We start from the raw sequence: 21,293 nt of genomic DNA, 5'->3' as shown, positions 1-21,293 counted from the left end.
ATGCTCTCTGTGCTGGGTAGTGTAAATCAAGATATATTTCATTTATCTCTCTACAATAAAATCACTAGTAGGAATGTATTAATCTCACAGCACAATTTCCAGATAAATGGTCAATTAAAGCTGGGTATCAAAGCTTCTCAGGATTTTGAAATATGTTTTTCCTAAAAGCAAACCAGGTACTGATAATCATAGCCAGGTGTACTTGCTGGTTAATTTCTGAGGGGGTGCAATATGTTTTTAGTAATTGTGTGCCATTGCTAAATATACAACCCCCCTCCTCCACCCCCCAAAAAAGTCTCTTCACCCAGCATAGGCTACGGGCAGAGTAGTGAGAGTATCGCCCCGTGCCAGTGCCAGAGAGTATCGCCCCGTGCCAGTGCCAGATTACTGCCCATCATTTCACTGTGCCACCCCTGAACCACAGAGAAAAGGGAGAGAGAGAGGCAGAAACAAGCCAAACAATGTTGGAGTATCTGTCCTCCCAAAGACATGGTGGCCACCACTGCCTCAAAGCCACCTGAGCCACTGCAAACATGTCTTCTGAACAGACAGGGAGGCGGATAAATAGTATCAACCTTTTGAGACATGAGACACAGAGCACTAAGAGAAAAATCCCCAGTAGTGGTGTTGACAGATGGAGTAGTAATTCCTAGCTAAGGTCTCCACTGCACTGTAGCCTGAATGTTATTCCTCATTCTGTTAGTTGTGCTGGATAAAAGCGTCTGCTAAATGAACAGAATACTCTGGCGTGTGAGCGTGAGTCAGAGGCCGTGTGAACAGGGACCCTGTGAGTCAGGTCAGAGCAGGGGACAAGGGGACAAGGGGACGTGTCTTAAATGGAGAAGGCCCTTTGATGTGGGCTTTGGGTCCAGCATCACATCATTTTCAGGCCTCCCCATGGCACAGAATACCACACCACGCACACCGCACCACACTATACCACACGTACACACACACACACACACACCACACATGTCCTGTTGTCCCCAATCCTCCACTCTGCATCCCTGTTAGTGCTTATTTATGTCCCATCTGAAATTAGTTTTTCTCTGCCACCTAGCCCTCATCCTCTTTTGTGTGTGTGTGTGTGTGAGAGAGATTGTGATTGTGATTGTGTGTGAGAGAGACCATGTGCCAGTTGTTAAGGATCATCCTGTGCCACACTGTTTATTACAGAGAGATAAAACCGTCATTTCATAATGGGGTGATTATTGAATGAGAGCAAGACAGAGAGAGAAATATGGAGAGTGTGTTTGTGTGTGTGTGTGTGGGGGTTAGTCATAGTCACAGATGATGCTGAGGCAGAGATGTGGAGAGAGGTCTCTCTCTCTCTCTCTAACTCTCTCTCTCTCAAGCACACTCAAACACACAAACACACACACGCTGACAACGCATACAGATACAATCTTTCTCACACGCACACACAGATAGACAGACAGACACACACACACACACACACACACACACACACACACACACACACACACACACTGCACACATTCACACACACCTGCACAGACTGACATATATGGACACTCAGTGAGTCACACACACACTAGAGCAGAACTGGTTCCAGCATATCTTGTGTACGGAGCCTGGCACAAGACAGCTGGCCACTGGAGAATCACCTCTCAATCTTTGGAGTTCTGCACCATAATACACACACACACACACACACACACACACATACCCCCTTAGCCACGCTGAGCGACTCTCATCCTTTGCAATTATTTCCTCAATAACTCAGGGTTTAGAGGCCACAGATCTCGCCATCTCCTCTCTTTATTTGTTTGGCAGCCCTTCCAGGGAAAGGCTAAAACACATTTTACACATATCCGCACGGCAATCATAGACACATACATACACACCAACACAGCACTCACTCACCCACACACACACACACACACACACACACACACACACACAACCTCACTCACACATGGTATAAGCACTCAGTAAGCGAGGCACAAAGAGGCTGGCTTAGGTTGAAAATGCCTTTCCTCTGACCTCCCTGCCCCTAGTCATAATTCCCATCACCTCTGCAGTGACCCGGCCTGTTTGTCTGCGTTTGTGTGTGTGTGTGTGTGTGTGTGTGTGTGTGTGTGTGTGTGTGTGTGTGTGTGTGTGTGTGTGTGTGTGTGTGTTTTTGATTTGGATTATTACAGTCTTATTTCCTTTGGGGGTACAGTTTGGGGGTACTTATTTCCATTGGGGGTACCTGTCGCAGAAGAGGACACACTGTACACATCAAGAGCCAGAGAGCCATGGCCTTCACATATCTTTCCTTCTGCTGCTGCTGCTGCTGCTTCTGTGTGTGTGTGTGTGTGTGTGTGTTTGTGTTTGTGTGTGTGAGAGTCTTGCATGCAGGGACAGTCCTTACCCACACCATTTTGGTTCAATAACCCATGTACTGTATCTTAATCGTACCATGCTGAGTTTCTAACATGTGTGTATTCCCTCCTCTCTTGTGTGTGTGTGTGTGTGTGTGTGTGTGTGTGTGTGTGTGTGTGTGTGTGTGTGTGTGTTCAGGATTATCCACGAGGATGGTTTCTCTGGTGACGATGTGAAGCAGTACAAGCCCGTGGTCTACAGCAACACCATCCAGTCCCTGGCTGCCATCGTCCGCGCCATGGACACCCTGGGCCTCGAATACGGGGACAAGGAGCGTAAAGTAAGTCCCACCGACCAGTGGTGTAGTGGGGATTTTTAAAGTGGGGGGACACTATTTTAATGACATCATTGCAAAAACTGTCACACTCGCACCTCCACATACATTGCCGGTGCTTAAAGGCAAGGCCAAATTGTTACCAGCTTTCGTAAACATGAATTCAATATGAATTAATTAAAAAAAAAAAAAATTAATTACATGGATTAGCTTCAAAATGTAGCCTAATGTCTTCACCCAAACTACACTTTTCCACCAAAGTCTATGAATATGGTCTGTAGCCTTTTATTTTGTTGTATCATACAATAAACAGACAAACCATAATGTAGCGTAGCCTATGTAATTTAGCGTAGTCTAATCTCCTTGACGCATAACATGCCGCGGCATGGCTTCATTCATTACCACACGTAAACCATGGCAGTGGGCCGAGAAGATGCTTGTTAGATTCGGATATACAGGCAGTTGTATAATCGATGGTTTTCTAGCCACTTTCGGGTATGGCGGAACGACGAGCTGCATAGTTTTTAATGTCTTTACGCATGGTGGAGTGCTACAGCATGACGGTCATTCTTGTAACAAATTTTATGACAGAGGCCTAATTGGAGACGTTTGCGTGATGCATTGTTATCACTGGTAACAACACTTGTTATATTAATAAATGCATATTAAAATGCTCAAAACGATGCTCCAAGAAGTGGGGGGAAGCATGAATGTGAAACCTGAATATTAACCTAAACAGGACAATCCAACCACCTATCCATCCTCACTTCAAGTTAAAGTTTAAAACTTAAAGAGTTTAAAATTATGTTTTTAACAGTGCTGGAATTCACACACACACACACACAGGCACTTTGCCGGAATTCAGGCATGGGCCAGTTTGTGTACGTTTTGAAAATAGATATTTATATATTGTATATAAATGGCTTCGGAATTTTCTAGTGAATTTCCCTTTCTGTAAGCCCTGTCATCGGAAGCACACTCTTAAACAGCCAGACATAGATGTGACCTCCCTTATGAAGTATCATACATATGGTCAGTGGCAGTAAAATAGCCATATCTTCTCCAACCTCCATGACAGAGTCAGAAATAAGATGAATCATGAATAGTCTCTGTGCCCTAGCTTGACAAAAGTGTTCCCTTTCTTCTTCACAGAGAATGAGGAAAGTAGCAAACGTAAACTGTATGAAACAACAAATCTGCTATGAAACATAGTGTAATGTGACTATACTGAACCGATTATATACTGTATGTTTTTGTGAAGTGTTTATGTTTCATGCTACAGTGACTTATAGTGTCTGCTGATTCCTATTTGGCCAAGCTGACTAAAACTGTGTATTCGCTAAATGTAAATGAAAAGTTTGTTGAGATATTCTGCAGTCACACAATGCGGCTAAAGGATCTTTGCTCATTATCAAGTTAGATCAACCGTCTCTGGTTAGATCTGACTCATGAAGTCATTTTCTCAATATAGTATTGGTATTTTACTAGGGCTGTCAAAATAACTGATTAATTTTGATTAATTAATTTGAGAAAAAATAACTGATTAAAAAAATTAGTGCAGATTAATCGATTCCGTATGACATTTGACCCCGAGCCGTTCTAGTCAGTAAAAATTAGACTGTAACATGAAGGAGAGAGAAGAAAACGTGCTGCCTGGATCATGTGTTGATAAAAATAAAGTGCTGCCTGATGGTGTTGATAAAAATAAAGTGTTGAAAATAAAGTCCTCTGCAATGTCTGCAGCAAGGAATTTGCATATCACTGGAGTACATCAACTCTATAGTCGCACATCAATGCAAAGAAATAAGTGTTGACATTGAGGGGAGTGTTAATTTATTTTCATTGTGTCCCCTAGGTTATATCTGTGGCCTGAAATGCCTTGTATGTGAAAAAAAAAACGTATTCACAAAGCACTTTTGAATTTATTTCCTCAGCATATTAGGTCATATCATACACTGAAAATAATAATAAAAGAGTTTTTGAACTTTAATGTCGCTAATGCTGATTATTCAATGATTCATTTGAATTTAAATATTTAAAATGCTTTCACAGCAAAAATTATATATGCGATTAATTAAGATTAATTAATCACAGAGTATGTAATTAATTAGATTAATTTTTTTAATCGATTGACAGCCCTATATTTTACATAATGACATGATTTATGCACTGTAAATATACATTCGGACACGTGAGCAACTGAACCACACTTATATAAAGATTTTATCTTCAGATTGACTGTGTATATCTGTTGGAAGTCGATGAGAAATAAGAACAAGATGACACACATAGCTGAAATCAAGATGTTCAAGTGCGAGTGATTGATGTGTAAATTTCAATCAGAGTAATTATGCAGGGCCCTCAGTATTGTTTGAGAAATCAGGTCATCATACTGTAGCTCTGACATCTGACATCCTCCTCATCTTCCACGGAAATACACACTCATCATTTGTACACATAAGATCACAGTTATCCACAGTAACCTCTGTTAACTTAACTGTAGTGGCTGCTTTTAGGGGCGGTACAACTAGTTGTCTTTTTTATGGTGTGTGATTCATGACATTGATGGTGATGATAAAGATATTAAGTTATGATAATAACGACTGACAATTTGATGATGATGATGATGAGGATGATGATGTCAACAATGCCTGTCTTGAGAAAAGTGGAGATGCTTGTTCTAGACTTCTCAAGGGAATATAAGAGTTAAAAGCCTAGTCTGTATATATTTGCATACCAGTCCGAGTCCACACACACACACACACACACACACACACACACACACACACACACACACACAAGAAGACTACTGAAGGTTAACTGGGAGAGCTGGCAGCTCATGGGCCATGGCGATGACAGTGACGACCATCTCCAACAGACAGAGGAGAGCATCGCTGGGCAACAGTCACACCCTCTCAGCGACGGCGAATAATCACACACTCCGGCCTCCGTGGTGAAATTGAGGTCACTTCGCTGAACCTTACCAGAAGTCCTCGCGGGTTATTTTAATCAAAGCAAGGGGACATGGGGAACAATGAGTGCAGCCATCTGAAGCGTCTGAAATATCCGACTGATATTGATTGAGATACAGTGTCTTGGAGGGGCTAAAAGTGGAGCTCGTCTTGGTTTCCAGATTAGATATCCTCACAGGAAGCAGAAGTGCTTCTTCTATGAAGACAAGAACAGACAAGAAGCAGACAAGAACAAGAAGTGGGCTGGGTGTGACTGACTGTGTGTGTGTGTGTGTGTGTGTGTGTGTGTGTGTGTGTGTGTGTGTGTGTGTGTGTGTGTGTGTGAGTGCCTTTCTCAGTGTACGGGTGTGTGCATTCACGTGTATGTTGAAGGGACTTTGGTGAAGACCTGGGGAAAATTGTGGGGAAAATTGCAGGTTAAGGATACGTGCACAGCTGCACATCACCTGGTCGGTGTGTGTGTGTGTGTGTGTGTGTGTGTGTGTGTTTGTGTTTGTGTGTGTGTGTGTCACATTAGTCTCTGTATGAGTGAATCTTTGTCCATCTGTGAATGTGTGTGAATGTGCCTGTGTGTGAGTAGTTGTTCCTCCAGGCTAGTGTGTGTATATGAGTGTGTGTGGGAATGGGTGTATGCACACTCATGTGTGTAGCTGTTCCTTCAGGCCAGTGTGTGTGCTGGTGTGAGCAGGCTGTGTAGGCCAGTGTGTGTGTGTGTGTGTGTGTGTGTGTGTGTGTGTGTGTGTGTGTGTGTGCTGGTGTGTACTGGTGTGAGCAGGCTGTGTAGGCCAGTGTGTGTGTGTGTGTGTGTGTGTGTGTGAGCAGGCTGTGTAGGCCAGCTGGCTCTCACCTCTTTACCTTGAGGTGTGAAGCTTTTATTGGAATGCTTCTTTCAGCCGTGCAGTGTCTGATGATCTCTCTCTTTCTCTCCCTCTCTCTCTTTCTCTCCCTCTCTCTCTGTATTTTCTCTCTCTCCTCGTCTCTCTCTTTCCTCTTCTCCCTCACTTGTTTAACCCCTTCCTTACCTCCAGTACTCCTGACCTTCCACCTTGCATCAAGTTCCTATTTGACTTGGTGTTCAGATTTGTATTTTCAACATCCTATTCTTTTTCTTTATCTCTCCATGTCATTTCATCATTCCATCTCATTCTCTGTGTCTCTTTTTTTCTCTTCAACCTCAGCCCTGTTGCCATGGTGATTTCATGTTTTTTTATTTTACCTCTCTCCAGACCAGGGTAGGAATTTCACGGCGGCCACGACGACCATGGCCGTTGTTGCCCCTTGCGTTGGCCGTGATGCCCCTTTGAAAAACTGTGGCCTTTATGCCCCCTTCTTTCAATATTCTGCTTTACGTCTGTCTAATAGCGATTTTCATTTGGCCTATGGCCTGTCAAAATAATCTTAATAAAGCATCACAAAGCAAATTAATTCAGTCTTACGCAGTGGAGAAAATGACAGCGCATGGCAAGAAAGAAAGTGCGTCCAAATTCACCTATTCCTCTCAGTTGAAATACTTGCTTACATGTATCACATCACATGAAAGAGCTTTTTGTCAGCTTTTAAACAATGTTTGCTGCTAATTGTCTAAGCATGCATCTAGGCTATTTGAGTTTCTTAAAGCTGAGCTGTGCTTAATTGTTCAATACATGATTTCATAATAGGCCAAATATAAAATAAATGTTAAATATAGCCTAGATATCTGTAAATATTAGATGATCAGATGATTTACAGTTCTATGTAATAGGGCTATGTCATGTTTCATGTTTTTGTAATGTTTTATCCAGTGATGCAGGAACTGCTGTGAATAGGCTAAATACAACTTTGATAATTTTTATAGCCTACTACTGTATGGTTAACTTTTGGCCTTGGTGCCCTGACATGTGGCCTTTGTGCCGCCCACCAAATATGCCCAACTGAAGGCCAAGTGGCCTTGCCCCTAAAATGGTGAAATTCTAAGCCTGCTCTCAACGCATTCCACAGGTCTGTGTCCAAAGGCAATGTCATTCTCATGTTGAAAGAGAGAGAGAGGAAGAGAAAAAGAGAGAGAGAGAGAGGGCAAGATAGAGGGCAAGATAGAGGGCTACCACTCTATCATGTGACTGCACACAGCATGGAAGTCATGTAAACGCAATGTATCACCCTGAACAAAGCTTGCTGACACACACACACACACACACACACACACACACACACACACACACACACACATGCAAATACAGCGTGGATCATAAATACACCCTGAGTATCCTGCAGGCTATGGTGTAGTTAGTGTATGTTCCTACATTCACTGGCCTCATTTGTATGAGTAATTACCAGGACCAAAATAACTGAGGGTTCTCCTCATTGGAGAGAGACTTAATGTCTTACAGTCATACATCTGTAATGTAAGATTGGAGAGTCGCTCCACTCTCTGCAGATGTGTGCAAAACCTTGATTCCCAGCATGCATAGCTGTACTCTCCGACCTCATAAGAGTGCGGCCTTTCATCCCTATATCTGCTCAGCTGCAAAGGGCTTATCTCAGAGAGCACACACACTAGACTTTCACACACACACACACACACACACACACACACACACACACCCTCTCAGACCAGGAAATGACCGCAAAACAAAATGAGGTACGTGCTCTGATCAGAATATCAATGTCATTCAGTGGGTTTGAATGCAAAGCTGTTAGCTGTGTGCTATTTACCACCATGCTTCACATTTCAGTGAGCCCATTTACATGTGTAGCTTCATGTGGATCCAATGGCTTCCTACCTACCCCAGCTGACCAAGCTGGTTTCGGCCTGCTTTGCATATTCCACTACCCTGGCACTCTGATGTCAATTGATGTCGTGTTCTAGAAGGCGGGCGGGGCAGACGATTGGTTTGCGAGTGCCAAGATGGGCGCTCAGAGCCGTGTGCCAGCCCCGTTGGCACCTCTCTCTGCCCAGATGGGCCGCCATGCCATCCGCTTCAGTGCCACTGCTGCCAGGCACCAACCAGACCCACCCTGTCCTGCACCACCCTGACTGGGGTCGCTAACACACCCGTGACGTGGGACCAGACGGTGGCGGTGCGCATGCTAATGTGTGCGACCGCGGCGGCTGCCCAAAATAGACCTGCAAAATTGGATTAAAACAGCGGGAGAGCTTTTGGGGGGAAAGAGCCGTTTTATTTATTTGTAATTATTTATTTATTTTTTTGTCTGTGTCTCCCCCCCCACACCCCCATCACAGATAGAGTGAATGTGACACTTCAGCGTATCCCCTCATGTTTCTTGTGCAGTACCATACATGATATGTGGTGCTCTTATTGGTTTTAATAAGAGTATGAGGTAATCCATATGGCTGAATATCTCAATATCAGGATATTAAGATATTACTTAACACTTTTAAGCCAAAACTACTGCAGAAATTCTGTACTCTGTTGACATCAGGGCCAGCTCTAGGCAGGGGCTAGGGTATGCTAAGCCCACCCAAGCATTGTGTCTTGCCCACCCAAAGTCAGGTTTTTTTGGCATCTGTGCAGTGTGCAGTCTCATACCCAGCTTGGATGTAGATGAGTCGGTGTTGAGTGTAATTAATTGTAGCTAGCGGGTACATAGCTGTGTAGTAGGCCTATGTCTGGCCATTTTTCACATAGATCTGTGTTTCTCGAAGTCACTGAGTGCTGTCGGTACGAGAAAACCCCCCAAAAACAATCTGTGCTTCCTAGCTCAAGTTGATGCTGCCAATAGCTAGAATAGCCAGGCAGCATGATTTTAAATATGCCCCCAGAGTGTAGCACTGTAGCTGCCTGGCAGCTCTAGCTGTTGGCAGGGATGGGCAAAGATCAACATGTATTATTATCAAAATACTGTATTTTTCCATATTTGTCTATTTAATGTATTCCTTCATCAGTACACTGACTCTGTCCCTGACATCGTCAATGCATGCCCAGATTGAGCAATGCAAGGCAAAATAAAATACAAATGACAACATTCTATTTTGTATTTGAAATACTTATTTTAAATACATGGATCAGAAATATTGCCTATCACTGGCTGTTGGCTGCAGCTACTTGAGCTAGGTGTGCTGTTTTTTGTGTTTTGTGTTTATGTGAATTTTGATCCAATTTGACCACTCACTACAGGTATGTTGCCAATGCCCTCCCACAATTTCTACCAGCCCAAAAGTAGTAGGTTAGAACAGGCCCTGGTTGACATCAGTCTGTTTGTGTGTGTGTGTGTGTGTGTGTGTTGTAGGTGGATGATGGGAGAATAGAAGACGAGTGGAGTGAAGAGAGTGTGTGTCTGTGTGTGTGTGTGTGTGTGTGTGTGTGTGTGTGTGTGTGTGTGTGTGTGTGTGTGTGTGTGTGTGTGTGTGTGTGTGTGTGTGTGTGTGTAACTGGGGTGAAGTCCTGCCTGGCTAATGGGTGTTTTTGAAAAACAAAAATGAGGCAGTGCCTCATAGGAGATCTACAGTCACAAGGGTAGTCACAACGTCTCCAATGAAATGGTCGCCATCCCAAGAGATTGTGTGTGTGTGTGTGTGTGTGTGTGTGTGTGTGTGTGTGTGTGTGTGTATGTGTGTTTGGTGAGGGGTGGGTGGATGGATAGGTGGTTGTAGGTGGATGAGGGGAGAATAGAAGAGGGGAGGGGAGTGAGGAAAGTGTGTGTGTTGTGTGTGTGTGTGTGTGAGAGGAGTGGATCCTGTTTGCCGCCCCCAAACCCAAATTCCTCTTTAATGCCCCCACTGTCAGCATCATTTGGGATGCAGACTGGGGCGGGGGTTGGGGGGCATGTTCGGAAGGTCTGTGTGTGTGTGTGTGTGTGTGTGTGTGTGTGGCGGCTGGAGTATTCCCAGGTGTCTCTGCAGCAGCGCCACTGGTGCCGACAGTCCCGTCCCTCTACCTCTCCCTCCACCTCTCTCTCCACCTCTTTCTCTCCCTCTCCCTCCACCTCTTTCTCCACCTCTCCCTCCACCTCTGCCGCTGCCACTCTCCACATCCTCATTAGGGAGACGTGAAGAGGGAGACCTGAGCAGCGAAACAAAAGAATAAGCAGCCTCACCTCATCCACAGCTGCAGAGGGGTACAGAGAGCAGGAGAGAGAGGGAGAGAGAAAGAGATGTAGCCTTATGTGGTTGTGTATTTATGGTGTGTACTAATATGTATCAATGCTTTGACTGCACAGTGTATCATTTGTGTTGCCAATAAAACACATTTGAGTTCAAGAGAGGGAGAGAGAGAGACTGGGAAATAGAAATGGATACAAAACAAAAATAGTCAATACTTTATTTTATTATACATTCTATATTTTGCATATTTTATTTATTTCTATAGTCTACATTTTACATATTTTACATTCAGGCAAATGTGAATAGTGTCTCACAGGGAACTGTTAGAGACATAGAGTGGAATTAATCGAAAATGCAGTTAGTTAGTCACACTGGCTTTTGCGTTGCATTTGAGGTCTGCCTGGGAAAACAGGTTTATCTGAGCTATTTTATCACGGGAAGTGGTGACCGAACACTGTGAAATTAACACCTGCATTGTGTGTTTGCGTGTATGCGTGTTTGTGTGTATGCATGTGTGTTTGTGTGTGTGTGTGTGTGTTCCTGCATGCACTGCCATTAAAAAGTATTCCTGAAAGGTGTGCCGGCACTCCAGATCTGTTCTGACAGGCATACGAAGGTCATTTTATCGCCGTGTGTGTGTGCATGGTCGAGATCTCTCCCTTGATCTCATAGTGTTTTGTAGGTTCTGTCACACCATATCAGGCTTAAAGCCCCCCCCCAATTCTCCTCACTCTCTCTCTCTCTCTCTCTCTCTCTCTCTCTGAGCCTTAACGTTCACTGTCATACCCCATTCCCTCAAGCCTTTTCCTCACTTTACCCAGAACCTGGAATGTTCCGCCAGAGTCTGTTACCTACCCGCCCTGGACCCCTCCACCGTCTAGCATCTCCAATCACAAGGGGGAGCGTCCGTCATGCTCAGGCCCTTAGCAGGCAGGCTCTTCTTGTTTGGCTGCTGTCAGTGTTGCTGCTGCTGGCTCAAAATGGTTGACCTAAAGGTCACATTAATTGCCAATCGATAAATCAATGGACAGAGAAGCTATTTGGCCGTGATTAAACAAGCGTGGTGGTTCGTCTGTCTCGACAGCTGTTTGATGTTACATTATCAATAACGTAAGTCACAGAGTACCTTAGGCAACATATACATTCACCACACGCAAAAGAGACACATTGGCTGGACCGTAGCGTAGCAACAACCTACCTCCCTATTTGAGAGAAAAGTTGTGTCTCCTATTATGTAAAGTGTTTTAATATGGTGACCTTTGGTAAACTGCATTTGCATCTCATGGTAGCGACAGAGCATAAAGGTAAATCATTGTGAGCATCACTAGAGGAGAAACCCGTAGGAGTCAGAGTTGGAATTCATTTCTTGTATTATAAACAGTTTAATCACATGTTTTGGTAAAATTACTGTTTTTATTACATTCCCGCAATTTAACTATAGCTTTGGGTGTTTTCCTTATCCTTAGCTACCCCATATTGTAATTGCTGATGGTATGAGTGACTAGTAGAGCCATTGGTTGCATTTTATTGCAGTTTTAGAATCTGGTCGTGAAAATGTGTCTAGATGAAAAAAGGAACAAATATGCTCATTATGTGTCTCTTAAAAGAGCATCATCTCCTATTGTGAGAAGACTGGGTATAAGCAATAGACTGGATCAACAAGCATAAACAGAGAATCTATTTCCTCTGCCCAGGGATTTCTAAAATTCTCCTAGAGCTTCATCCTTTTAGCCAAAAAGTGCTTGCTTTTAACAGGGGATGAAAGGTATTGGTCTGGCGTCCATCACGGACGAGTCCACACCAGATTTGCTTTAGATCTGGCCCATCCTCGTCCAATGTACAGAGCAGATAATGATGAATCCTTTCAATCAGTGGTGGTGGGAAGGACAGCCTGTAGAAGAATTACCACCCGTCTTTCACAGCAGATTAAAATGTCAACTCAACGCGATTTGCGCCTGTGTTAATTAATATTCTTTCATGTCAAATCTCTGGGGACTTCAACACAGTGTCTTAGCTCGTCGTAGCTCTTTTTTTTTTAACACGACGCTTGCTTGTATTCATTCATAGTGACATAGCCAGAAATTAAAGCCTAAAAATATTTGTATTCACGCTGTATTTATCATATGGATATCTGCCTGCTTTGACCGTAATCATGTCATATGTTATCGCATGTAATCATCACCCCAGTGACTCAATGACGTCACACGTATAGCGAGAGCCAGTGAAGCAGCAGGACTCTCTGCTCTGGCCCTGACTTCCTCTTCCTGTCGCCCCAGTGGACTGTGGGTACTGACCCGACCCAATCATAGCTCAGGCCACATTGGCTGGATCCATCCTCCAGACTCAGCTGCTGGTGTGTGGTGGTGTGAGAGATTTACTTAAGGCTAGAAGTAAAGTCAGTCCCTTCGGGATCTTGCAAGAATTTGTTGTGAGTGTTGCAACCAGAAGTAACTGAATTTGTACTGGGAATTGCTGTTAAAACGGTGGTAATTTTAATATACAGTATATATTTTTTAATTTCCTGCCGGAATTCCTAAAAAATGCTATCACATCAGGATCTTATGAGATGTTAAGATTGTTGCTGTCTACAGTGGTGTGAGGGTCTCATCAGCACAGGGCTGACCCCAATGACTATTTTTCTATTGATTAATTTATCGACTATTTGACCAATTAATCAATTAATCTAAATGACCATAATTTACCATTTTTTAAAATATTTTTTATTTTGATGACAACAAACGTTATGTCATTGTGTAGTGCAGCGCCGTCAGTGAACTAATTGCAGCAGCCCTACATTGGAGGCCAGAAATAAAGAGATCAGGGAGACAGGCGGCACCTTGGCCAGATGGTTTTCCGCAGTCTGTTGGCGAGATATCCACTCCTAACACAAGCACACACTTTCACACACACACACACACACACACACACACACCATTCATTAGAGCAGAGTGTGTGTCCATGCACATGTGCAGTGGAGCTGACACTTGCTGAATATCCTCAGGGAAGGAGAGAAGCCAAATGAGAGGAATATTTAGAGAGAAACGACAGAAAAAGAGAAAAAAAGGTGAGAGAGAGAGAGAGAGAGGATAAAGAGAGAATTAGGCTGTAGATGTGTGTTTTCTAGAGTCACTGTCATATTCCCTCTTGTGCCCCCCTCCCCCATCCTTACTGAGACTTCCCATCACCAGGCAACCATCTCCGCAGGCTCACACAGACACAGCATCCAATCAGCTCACAGCTTATAATACATCCCAGCTCTCCAGGGTTAATGCCCATCCTTTGTTATGGTAATAATACAGGTTGCAGTCCAGTAAAGGATCTGCTTGCTTCATTACGAGGAGATTGGAGCACACAATTATGTCCTTTTTGAGTTCATCTTTCATTTTTGTTCCCTTTTGGGTTGTGGAGTGTTCTCTGCTTCTTTCTGCCTGTGACAGTGTGCTTGTGTGTCTCCTGACTTATTTTTCCTGTACAGAAGCTTACACACTTATTATTGGTGGCTTACAGATTCTGAGATTTTGGGTAAGTTCATATGTGACATAGAATCACTTACTGTACAAGCCAACAAGCACCTCATCCAGAAGATAGCCTTGCATTACTATACAGTAGCTTAATAATCAGCATTTACATGAAGTCACATGCAGAACAATGCTGTTGTTTGTTGTAGTGATCTAATCAGCTGAGGTCTACTCAGGCTTTTATTTGGTCTAAAAATGCAGCATTGTGAAGTTAGCCGTAATGAAATTGAACTTATTTGGACACAAGACAGATGGTGTCTCTGGGTCTAGGTTCTGTTGCATTGGACAATGGAGGCATCTGGAACTTGCCTGGTTGTAACTAGGGAACAGGTGGATGAGTACTGCATCAGTGCCATTTCCTCTCCACCCTCTCATTCTTTCTCTCTCTCTCTCTTTCTCTCTCTCTCTCCCTCCTTCCACTCCTCCTATTCTCAACCTCCCATCCTTGCCCTGCTTTATCTCCCCAAGTAATCTGTAGACTTCTTGGATTCAATTAAAAGGGAATGAGACATGTGCTTGTGAATGAGGCATGTGCTTGTGGAGCTGAAAATTAGCCCTGACAGTAGGATTAAAATGGGCGGCTGAGAGGGGGAAAAAAACGCGAAAGTCCCAGGCACTAGTGCACTTCATCACACACACACACACACACACACACACACACACACACACACACACACACACATTGAAGAGTAATCTAATAGGCTAGTTTGTGCTGGTCATTTCTTGTTTTACATTCACTGTCAGAAGAAGGGAAAGCAGCCTCTTGCATGTGTAGTACTTTAAAACATCCACAAATGGCTTAGAAATAGCAACAGTGTGTGAAGAAATATTCATTTTGATATCCGTGTCAAAAGTGCATATGCTCAGTAAAGTTAGCTTGCTAACCAGCCAGTACGGACATTTCCTCTTGTAATACCACTTTGTACCTAAGTTGTGCTGTATTGAATACAGTGCAAGCCAATGGAAGAGTGCTGTCACAAACAAAGGGCAACGTGTATTCAAGACATCTGAAATCCTACAGATTTCTACTCATAGCCCCTTTAAGTGTACAGAGCCATTGCATGATGGTGGTGGGGAAGGAGAGGGCAGGGAGAGACAGCCGTTTGAGATGGCCGAGTGGCTCTCTATTGTGCAGCATGTGGTGAGATGCATCTTGTGAGGAGTCGCTGTGAGATTGTGACATTTGTGAGATTGCCCCTCAGGCGGTGATTAGGATTTGCAGGAAACGGCTCCATGACCAAGCCTGGGATATAGGCTGGGAGCAGTCGGGGTTATGTGAAGAGGAATGGAGGGCTTTGAATGGATGGAGATGTTAGCCATAACCACAGAGAGATTAAAACCTCCCAGAGTAGGACACTCCCTGGCGTTGATCTGGTTCTGACGCGGCTCTGATCTGGCCCAGATCTGGCCTAGTTCTGGCCTTGATCTATGGCCAACTGGGCCATGTGCTCTCCTGTACTAGAGCACTGTGTTTAGTAGAACATGACACACAAAGATGAACTCGCACAAATGCTGTTTTTTTATAAAAACAGTCAGTATGGTTGACCTGTTATCCACCCCTACACAACAGCCACCCCTCCACTCGCCTCATCACAGAGAACAGAATCTCTTTTTAGGATTCGACCTCATTGAGAAATCATGTTGCAGTCATCCTTTAAAAGCGACTGCCCCAGGCCCCTGCAGTTGATTTGAATTGACCATGACTTGTTTTTTAGGACTTTTTTGCCTTTGTTGCTCCTTGAGCCAAGAACGACCATTTGCATCATATGATCTGGTGGCAAAAAAAAGAAAAGAGAGAGAGAGAGAGTGAGAGAGAGAGAGAGAGAGAGAGAGAGAGAGAGAGGGAAAACGAGGGGGGAAAGCACAGCCTTGTGCAGGATGGACAGCAGGAGCTAAGAAAAGAACCCTCCGTGCCTCAGCCCTGTCCCACCATGTTTATCAAGACATGGCTGACGCCAACAAGATTAACTAGGGTTCAGGAGAGGGAAAGAAGAGAAAGGGGGAGAGGAGAGAGAGAGAGAGAGAGAGAGAGAGGGGGATGGATAGAGGGGGGGATGGATAGAGAGAGAGAGAGGGGGGATGGAGAGGGGGGGATGGATAGAGAGAGAGAGAGAGAGAGAGGGGGATGGATAGAGAGAGAGAGGGGAGGATGGAGAGAGAGAGAGAGGGGGGGATGGATAGAGAGAGAGAGAGAGAGGGGGGGATGGAGAGAGGAGAGAGAGAGAGAGGGGGATGGATGAGAGAGAGAGAGAGAGGGGGGGAGAGAGAGAGAGAGGGGGGATGGAGAGAGAGAGAGAGGGGGATGGATAGAGAGAGAGAGAGAGGGGGATGGATAGAGAGAGAGAGAGAGAGAGAGAGAGAGAGGCAGGGACAGTCAAAAAGAGGGAGAGGAGGTGCGAGAGCGAAAGAGATGTACCGATAAACGAAAAGAGGAAAATGAAGAGATGCAGAGAGAGAGGAGGGGTGAGATTGGCAGAGGGAGAGATAGAGGCACAGGTGAGAAGCACCTATCTGAAGGTGTGTTCCTGCATACGCAGGGCCAAGTGTAGCGGTACTGGGGTGTTGCACTTAGACTGTAAGAATGGCTATGAAGCTGATGAGGCAGAACAGCATGACAGGGATTAGGAATCTCTCAGAGAATGAGAAATATGAGCACTTTCCTTTCTCACACAAACCCCACCATTTTGACTTCCAAAATAAATCAAATGTCATAAACCCTTAGAAATCTCACCTCTCTCAACTCAACCTGACTAGACGACTTTTATTTCCTATGGGAAAATAGTCGCAGTAAATACACATTTCATATACGTAACATAATGGACTAAAATTGTATTTATATTACTATGTATTAGGGCTTGTCTGTGTTCAGGATGAAGTCTTTCAGACAGACTTTGTATACTGTTTATTAGGGGTGTAACGGTATGGTCACGGTTCGGTTCATTTTCTGTACAGTAAGCCAGTAGGCTGTAACCTTTTTGACATTAATTGACTAAACGGACATATGGTCTGCTACTTAATATGTTTGTGTGGACATTTGAATTTGAAACATGGTCCACACGCAAAAAAGCCTACTGTTTTAATTACTGTTATAGACTGCATTTGGTACACTCGGCACACATCTGTATTGATGTCCTGTACCTAAATGGTTTGGTACAAATACGTCTACCTTTACACCTCCACTGTTTATCTGCACTGGTGTGTCAGACAGTGTTCCTGTACCAGTGTAACACAACCAGTATGCCCATATGCCCATTATCTCTGTGCCAGCAAGCTTCGGATAGGACATTTTTTCATCTTTCATTTGTGACCCTGCAAGGCGAAACCAGTCGTTTTGGTAAAATTTACAAAATTAAGTTAATGTGCTCACGTGAACGGTCATTGACTAAGCTTTCCAACGATATGTATATCGAGGGTATTGCAAAAAGTATCGCTAAGATAACCGCATCCAAAGTTGGCATGGTTCTCCAGTCATGATACGCCAGAAGAGGAGAAAATCACCTTTTTAAGTAAATTGTCACGTGTGTTAGTGTGAGGACACAGCTATTATTAGCCTTATGTTAGCGTGAATTTGAAGTGGATGACTGACTATGTCCAGTTTTATCAACCGAGTGAGTGTCTTTTTCTTCCCCCATACCTGGGACGGTCATAAGGTGTCACTATAGAATATAATTAATGTATTTCGGGGGAAGTAAGGGGAGGAGAAGTTCTGTGTGTACACAGATTGTGTAGGCTACAGGCACACTTTTAAAATGTGCTACTGCTTCGTCAATGGAAAACTTCTCCTGGTCCGTAAAATGACACCAGGATATTTCTAAAAGTTCGTGCTTTTGACCGTTCGTGCCCTGAAAGGCAAGTCTTTCACATTCATATTCTGTTACATCTGCCAAGAAGATAGAGAGAGTAGAGTAACGAGTAGCCTAATGATTAAATTTTAGCTCTACCGTAAAACCTTATAGCGGCATGGACAAATGGAATGACTGCTAATGTTTTTAATCTTCACCTAAATAAAGTCAGGGTTTAACAGTCAAAACGTATGTTTATCCGTGAAATTTGTTCACAATATGAAAGTGTAGACTGTATACTGTCGAATTATGCAAAAATGTGAAATTCAACATTTTAACCCGTATGTTTGTTTATCGTGGATTTTCTCAAAATAGCACTGTGCGCAAGACGACGTTTTTTTCTCCTTGCAGGGTCACATTTATCATGAGATGAGCTATCTGATGAGTCACCTACAAAAGTTAGTGGCTCCAGATGCTCATCCTGTGGAGGACTTTGGATGTCCCTGCATGCCTCACTCCCCCGCACAGCTTACCTGCAGTCGCTGATGGAGCTGGATGCGGTGCGGTGTGTTGCGGCGTGTGTGTGGTGTGTAGGTGGGGTGGAGCAGGTAGTGGTGGCGGCTGACGGAGCTGGATATGGTGTGTTGCGTGTGGCGTGTAGGTGGGGTGGAGCAGATAGTGGTGGTGGCTGGCGGAGACCTGTGGTCCATCAGCAAGCGTGTTTACTTCGCTTAGAGTGTCGCGTTGGATCCAGAGGATGGCTGAGGTCGCCCCGAGTTCTCCTTTTAAGGGAACCCACCCTGACAGGAGCTCCTCTCGCCCCCTCACATAAATCTTTTTAATCCTTCCCACTCACACACACACAAACACACACACATATGCAAATACCTGCACCCATATATACACAAACACACATACAAAGCTACTCAACACATGTGCACACAGAGAGTGAGGGGGAGGGGAGGGGGTTCTTGAGTTTTGAGTCTGAGTTAATCTCATACAGGAACAAGCCCTGGTGGCACATCGTAGGTGTTTCTAATCAAGATTCCAAGCCATGAGTGCGTCACCGAATAGAACAGAGAGAACAGAACAATTGCAGAAATGACTCTCGCGCTCAAGCTCATCAGATGAACCAGCGTCGCCCAGAATCAATAATCAACTGGCTCACTGTTGGCTGCGGTGGAGACCCAGGAAGAGAAGAGGAGGAGAGGGCTTCAAGCAGGTGGCTCTCAGAGAGGAGTGGGGGCGGAGGGATGATGCAGAATCACATTAAGCCCTATAATCACCGCCATGATTGGGGCGGTGATGAGACCGCAGAGTTTTGGGTTTCAGGAGCTCCCAGACGACAGATGGGGGCTGAAGGAGTAAAGCACCACAATGCGGAGGAGGAGGACAATGCTTTCCTCCCACAGGAACCTCTCTTGGCTACTGCTGCTCAGGCTTCAGAGATGTCCTGCTAAACCTAGTTGTCCTGCTAAACCTCTCTTAACTACTGCCTCTCAGGCTGTAGAGATGTCCTGCTAAACCTAAATGTCCTGCCAAACCTCTCTTAGTTACTGCTGTTCAGGATGCAGAGAGATGTCCTGCTAAACCTACAGTAGATGTCCTGCTAAACCTCTCTTAGCTACAGCTGCTCAGGCTGCAGAGATGCCCTGCTAAACCTAGATGTCCCGCCAAACCTCTCGTAGCTACTGCCTCTCAGGATGCAGAGAGATGTCCAGCTAAACCTCTCCTAACTAAGGTCCTTCAGGACCCTGAAGTATGTTCTGCTGAACCTTTCCTGGTTAAAGCAGCTCAGAAGGATGTCCCACTGATCCAGCTGATTATATAAATGTGTCTTTTCAGCATAGCTGGTAGAGCATGGGGCTAACAGCACTATCCTAATAACTTTGATGCCCAGGAAGCATGCAGATCAGTGGTTCTCAAACTGTGGTACGGGTACCACTGGTGGTACGCAAACTCTCGCTAGTGGTACTCAGGGAGTCTCCAAGGTGTCTTTTCATAAAGACTTGACAACGCAAAACAGTATGTACAATGTAAAATATGTAGTTGAATTGGCCTATACACACCTGTATTTTAATGCCGGTCATAATGGTGGTACTTTGAGAGCCAATTGTTTTCGTGGGTGGTACTCATTGTGAAAAGTTTGAGAACCACTGATGTAGATGATAGTATCTGCTAAATGCCCCACATGAACCTCTCCCGGCCACCATCACATTCACTGGAGATGTTGCCTATGCTAGAAATATCCAGTTATTCACTCCATAGCACACTATAAAGAAATCAACTAAATGGTGGCTATTTCTGTAGTAGTCATAGTGCATTGTGTTGTGAATGAGAGGACATTTCCATAACGCAGCTGTTGTGTCTTAAGTATATACTCTTTTGATCCCGTGAGGGAAATTTGGTCTCTGCATTTATCCCAATCCGTGAATTAGTGAAACACACTCAGCACACAGTGAACACACAGTGAGGTGAAGCACACACTAATGCTAAGTGAGCTGCCTGCAACAACAGCAGCTCGGGGAGCAGTGAGGGGTTAGGTGCCTTGCTCAAGGGCACTTCAGCCGTGCCTACTGGTCGGGGCTTGAACCGGCAACCCTCCGGTTACAAGTCCGAAGCGCTAACCAGTAGGCCACGGCTGCCCCTGCTTGTGTTTAAGTCTGTGAGTCAGTAGAATTTAGGTGGGTTTCCGCAGTACTCCCTGGACAGATACAGATGATGCTGGAGGAACAGGATGCAGGATCCTTATGGCCTTAAAGAGGGTGATGTGCATGTACTCCTCCCCCATGCTGCTCCTGTCAGCACCTGTAGAGCTGCTGGTGCTGCATGGCAGAGAAAGGCGCTCCGAGTCAGAGCCAGTGTGTGTGTGTGTGTGTGTGTGTGTGTGTGTGTTAGTGTTAATTTTATCACCTATTTTTAATTTAGTCTTAGTCTTAGTCTTGTGACTAAATGTCCTTTTAGTCTTTGTCATATTTAGTCATTCAAATATCATTTTTGTTAGTTTAATTTTAGTTTTAGTCGACTAAAAGTCTCATCATTTTAGTCTAGTTTTAGTCAAAAGAAAAACTAAAGGTATCTTAGTCTTAGTCAGTTTTAGTCAACACATTTTAGTCTGTTTTTATAACAAATTATTTCTGATTAACAACATTGTGTGTCCACAGGGCTACTCGCCTGTTATAATTACTCATTCTGATTTTTGTCAGTCAGTATGTTTACATGCACAGGTAAGTCGAGCTACAGTTATAGCTCGGCTGGGATTTGACCATAGACAGTAAAGATTTGACTGACCACTGTCATATTCAGACCAGTGTT

At 44.3% G+C, this 21,293-nt stretch overlaps 1 protein-coding gene across 2 annotated transcripts in view; it reads left to right on the top strand.

Moving 5' to 3' along the window:
- gnao1a (guanine nucleotide binding protein (G protein), alpha activating activity polypeptide O, a) overlaps nt 1-21,293 on the top strand; it is a 98,758-nt gene that overhangs the window by 19,298 nt on the left and 58,167 nt on the right. For both annotated transcript variants that reach the window (XM_048256857.1, XM_048256858.1), the window contains exon 3: nt 2,530-2,671. In XM_048256857.1, the coding sequence (XP_048112814.1) occupies nt 2,530-2,671 (142 nt within the window). The remainder of the gene's footprint in view (nt 1-2,529; nt 2,672-21,293) is intronic.

Source organism: Alosa alosa, chromosome 11, assembly GCF_017589495.1.
Source record: "Alosa alosa isolate M-15738 ecotype Scorff River chromosome 11, AALO_Geno_1.1, whole genome shotgun sequence".
In the NCBI taxonomy this organism is placed as follows: domain Eukaryota; kingdom Metazoa; phylum Chordata; class Actinopteri; order Clupeiformes; family Clupeidae; genus Alosa; species Alosa alosa.
The sequence above is the reverse complement of the archived record's forward strand: the minus strand, read 5'-3'. Positions and strand labels throughout refer to the sequence as shown.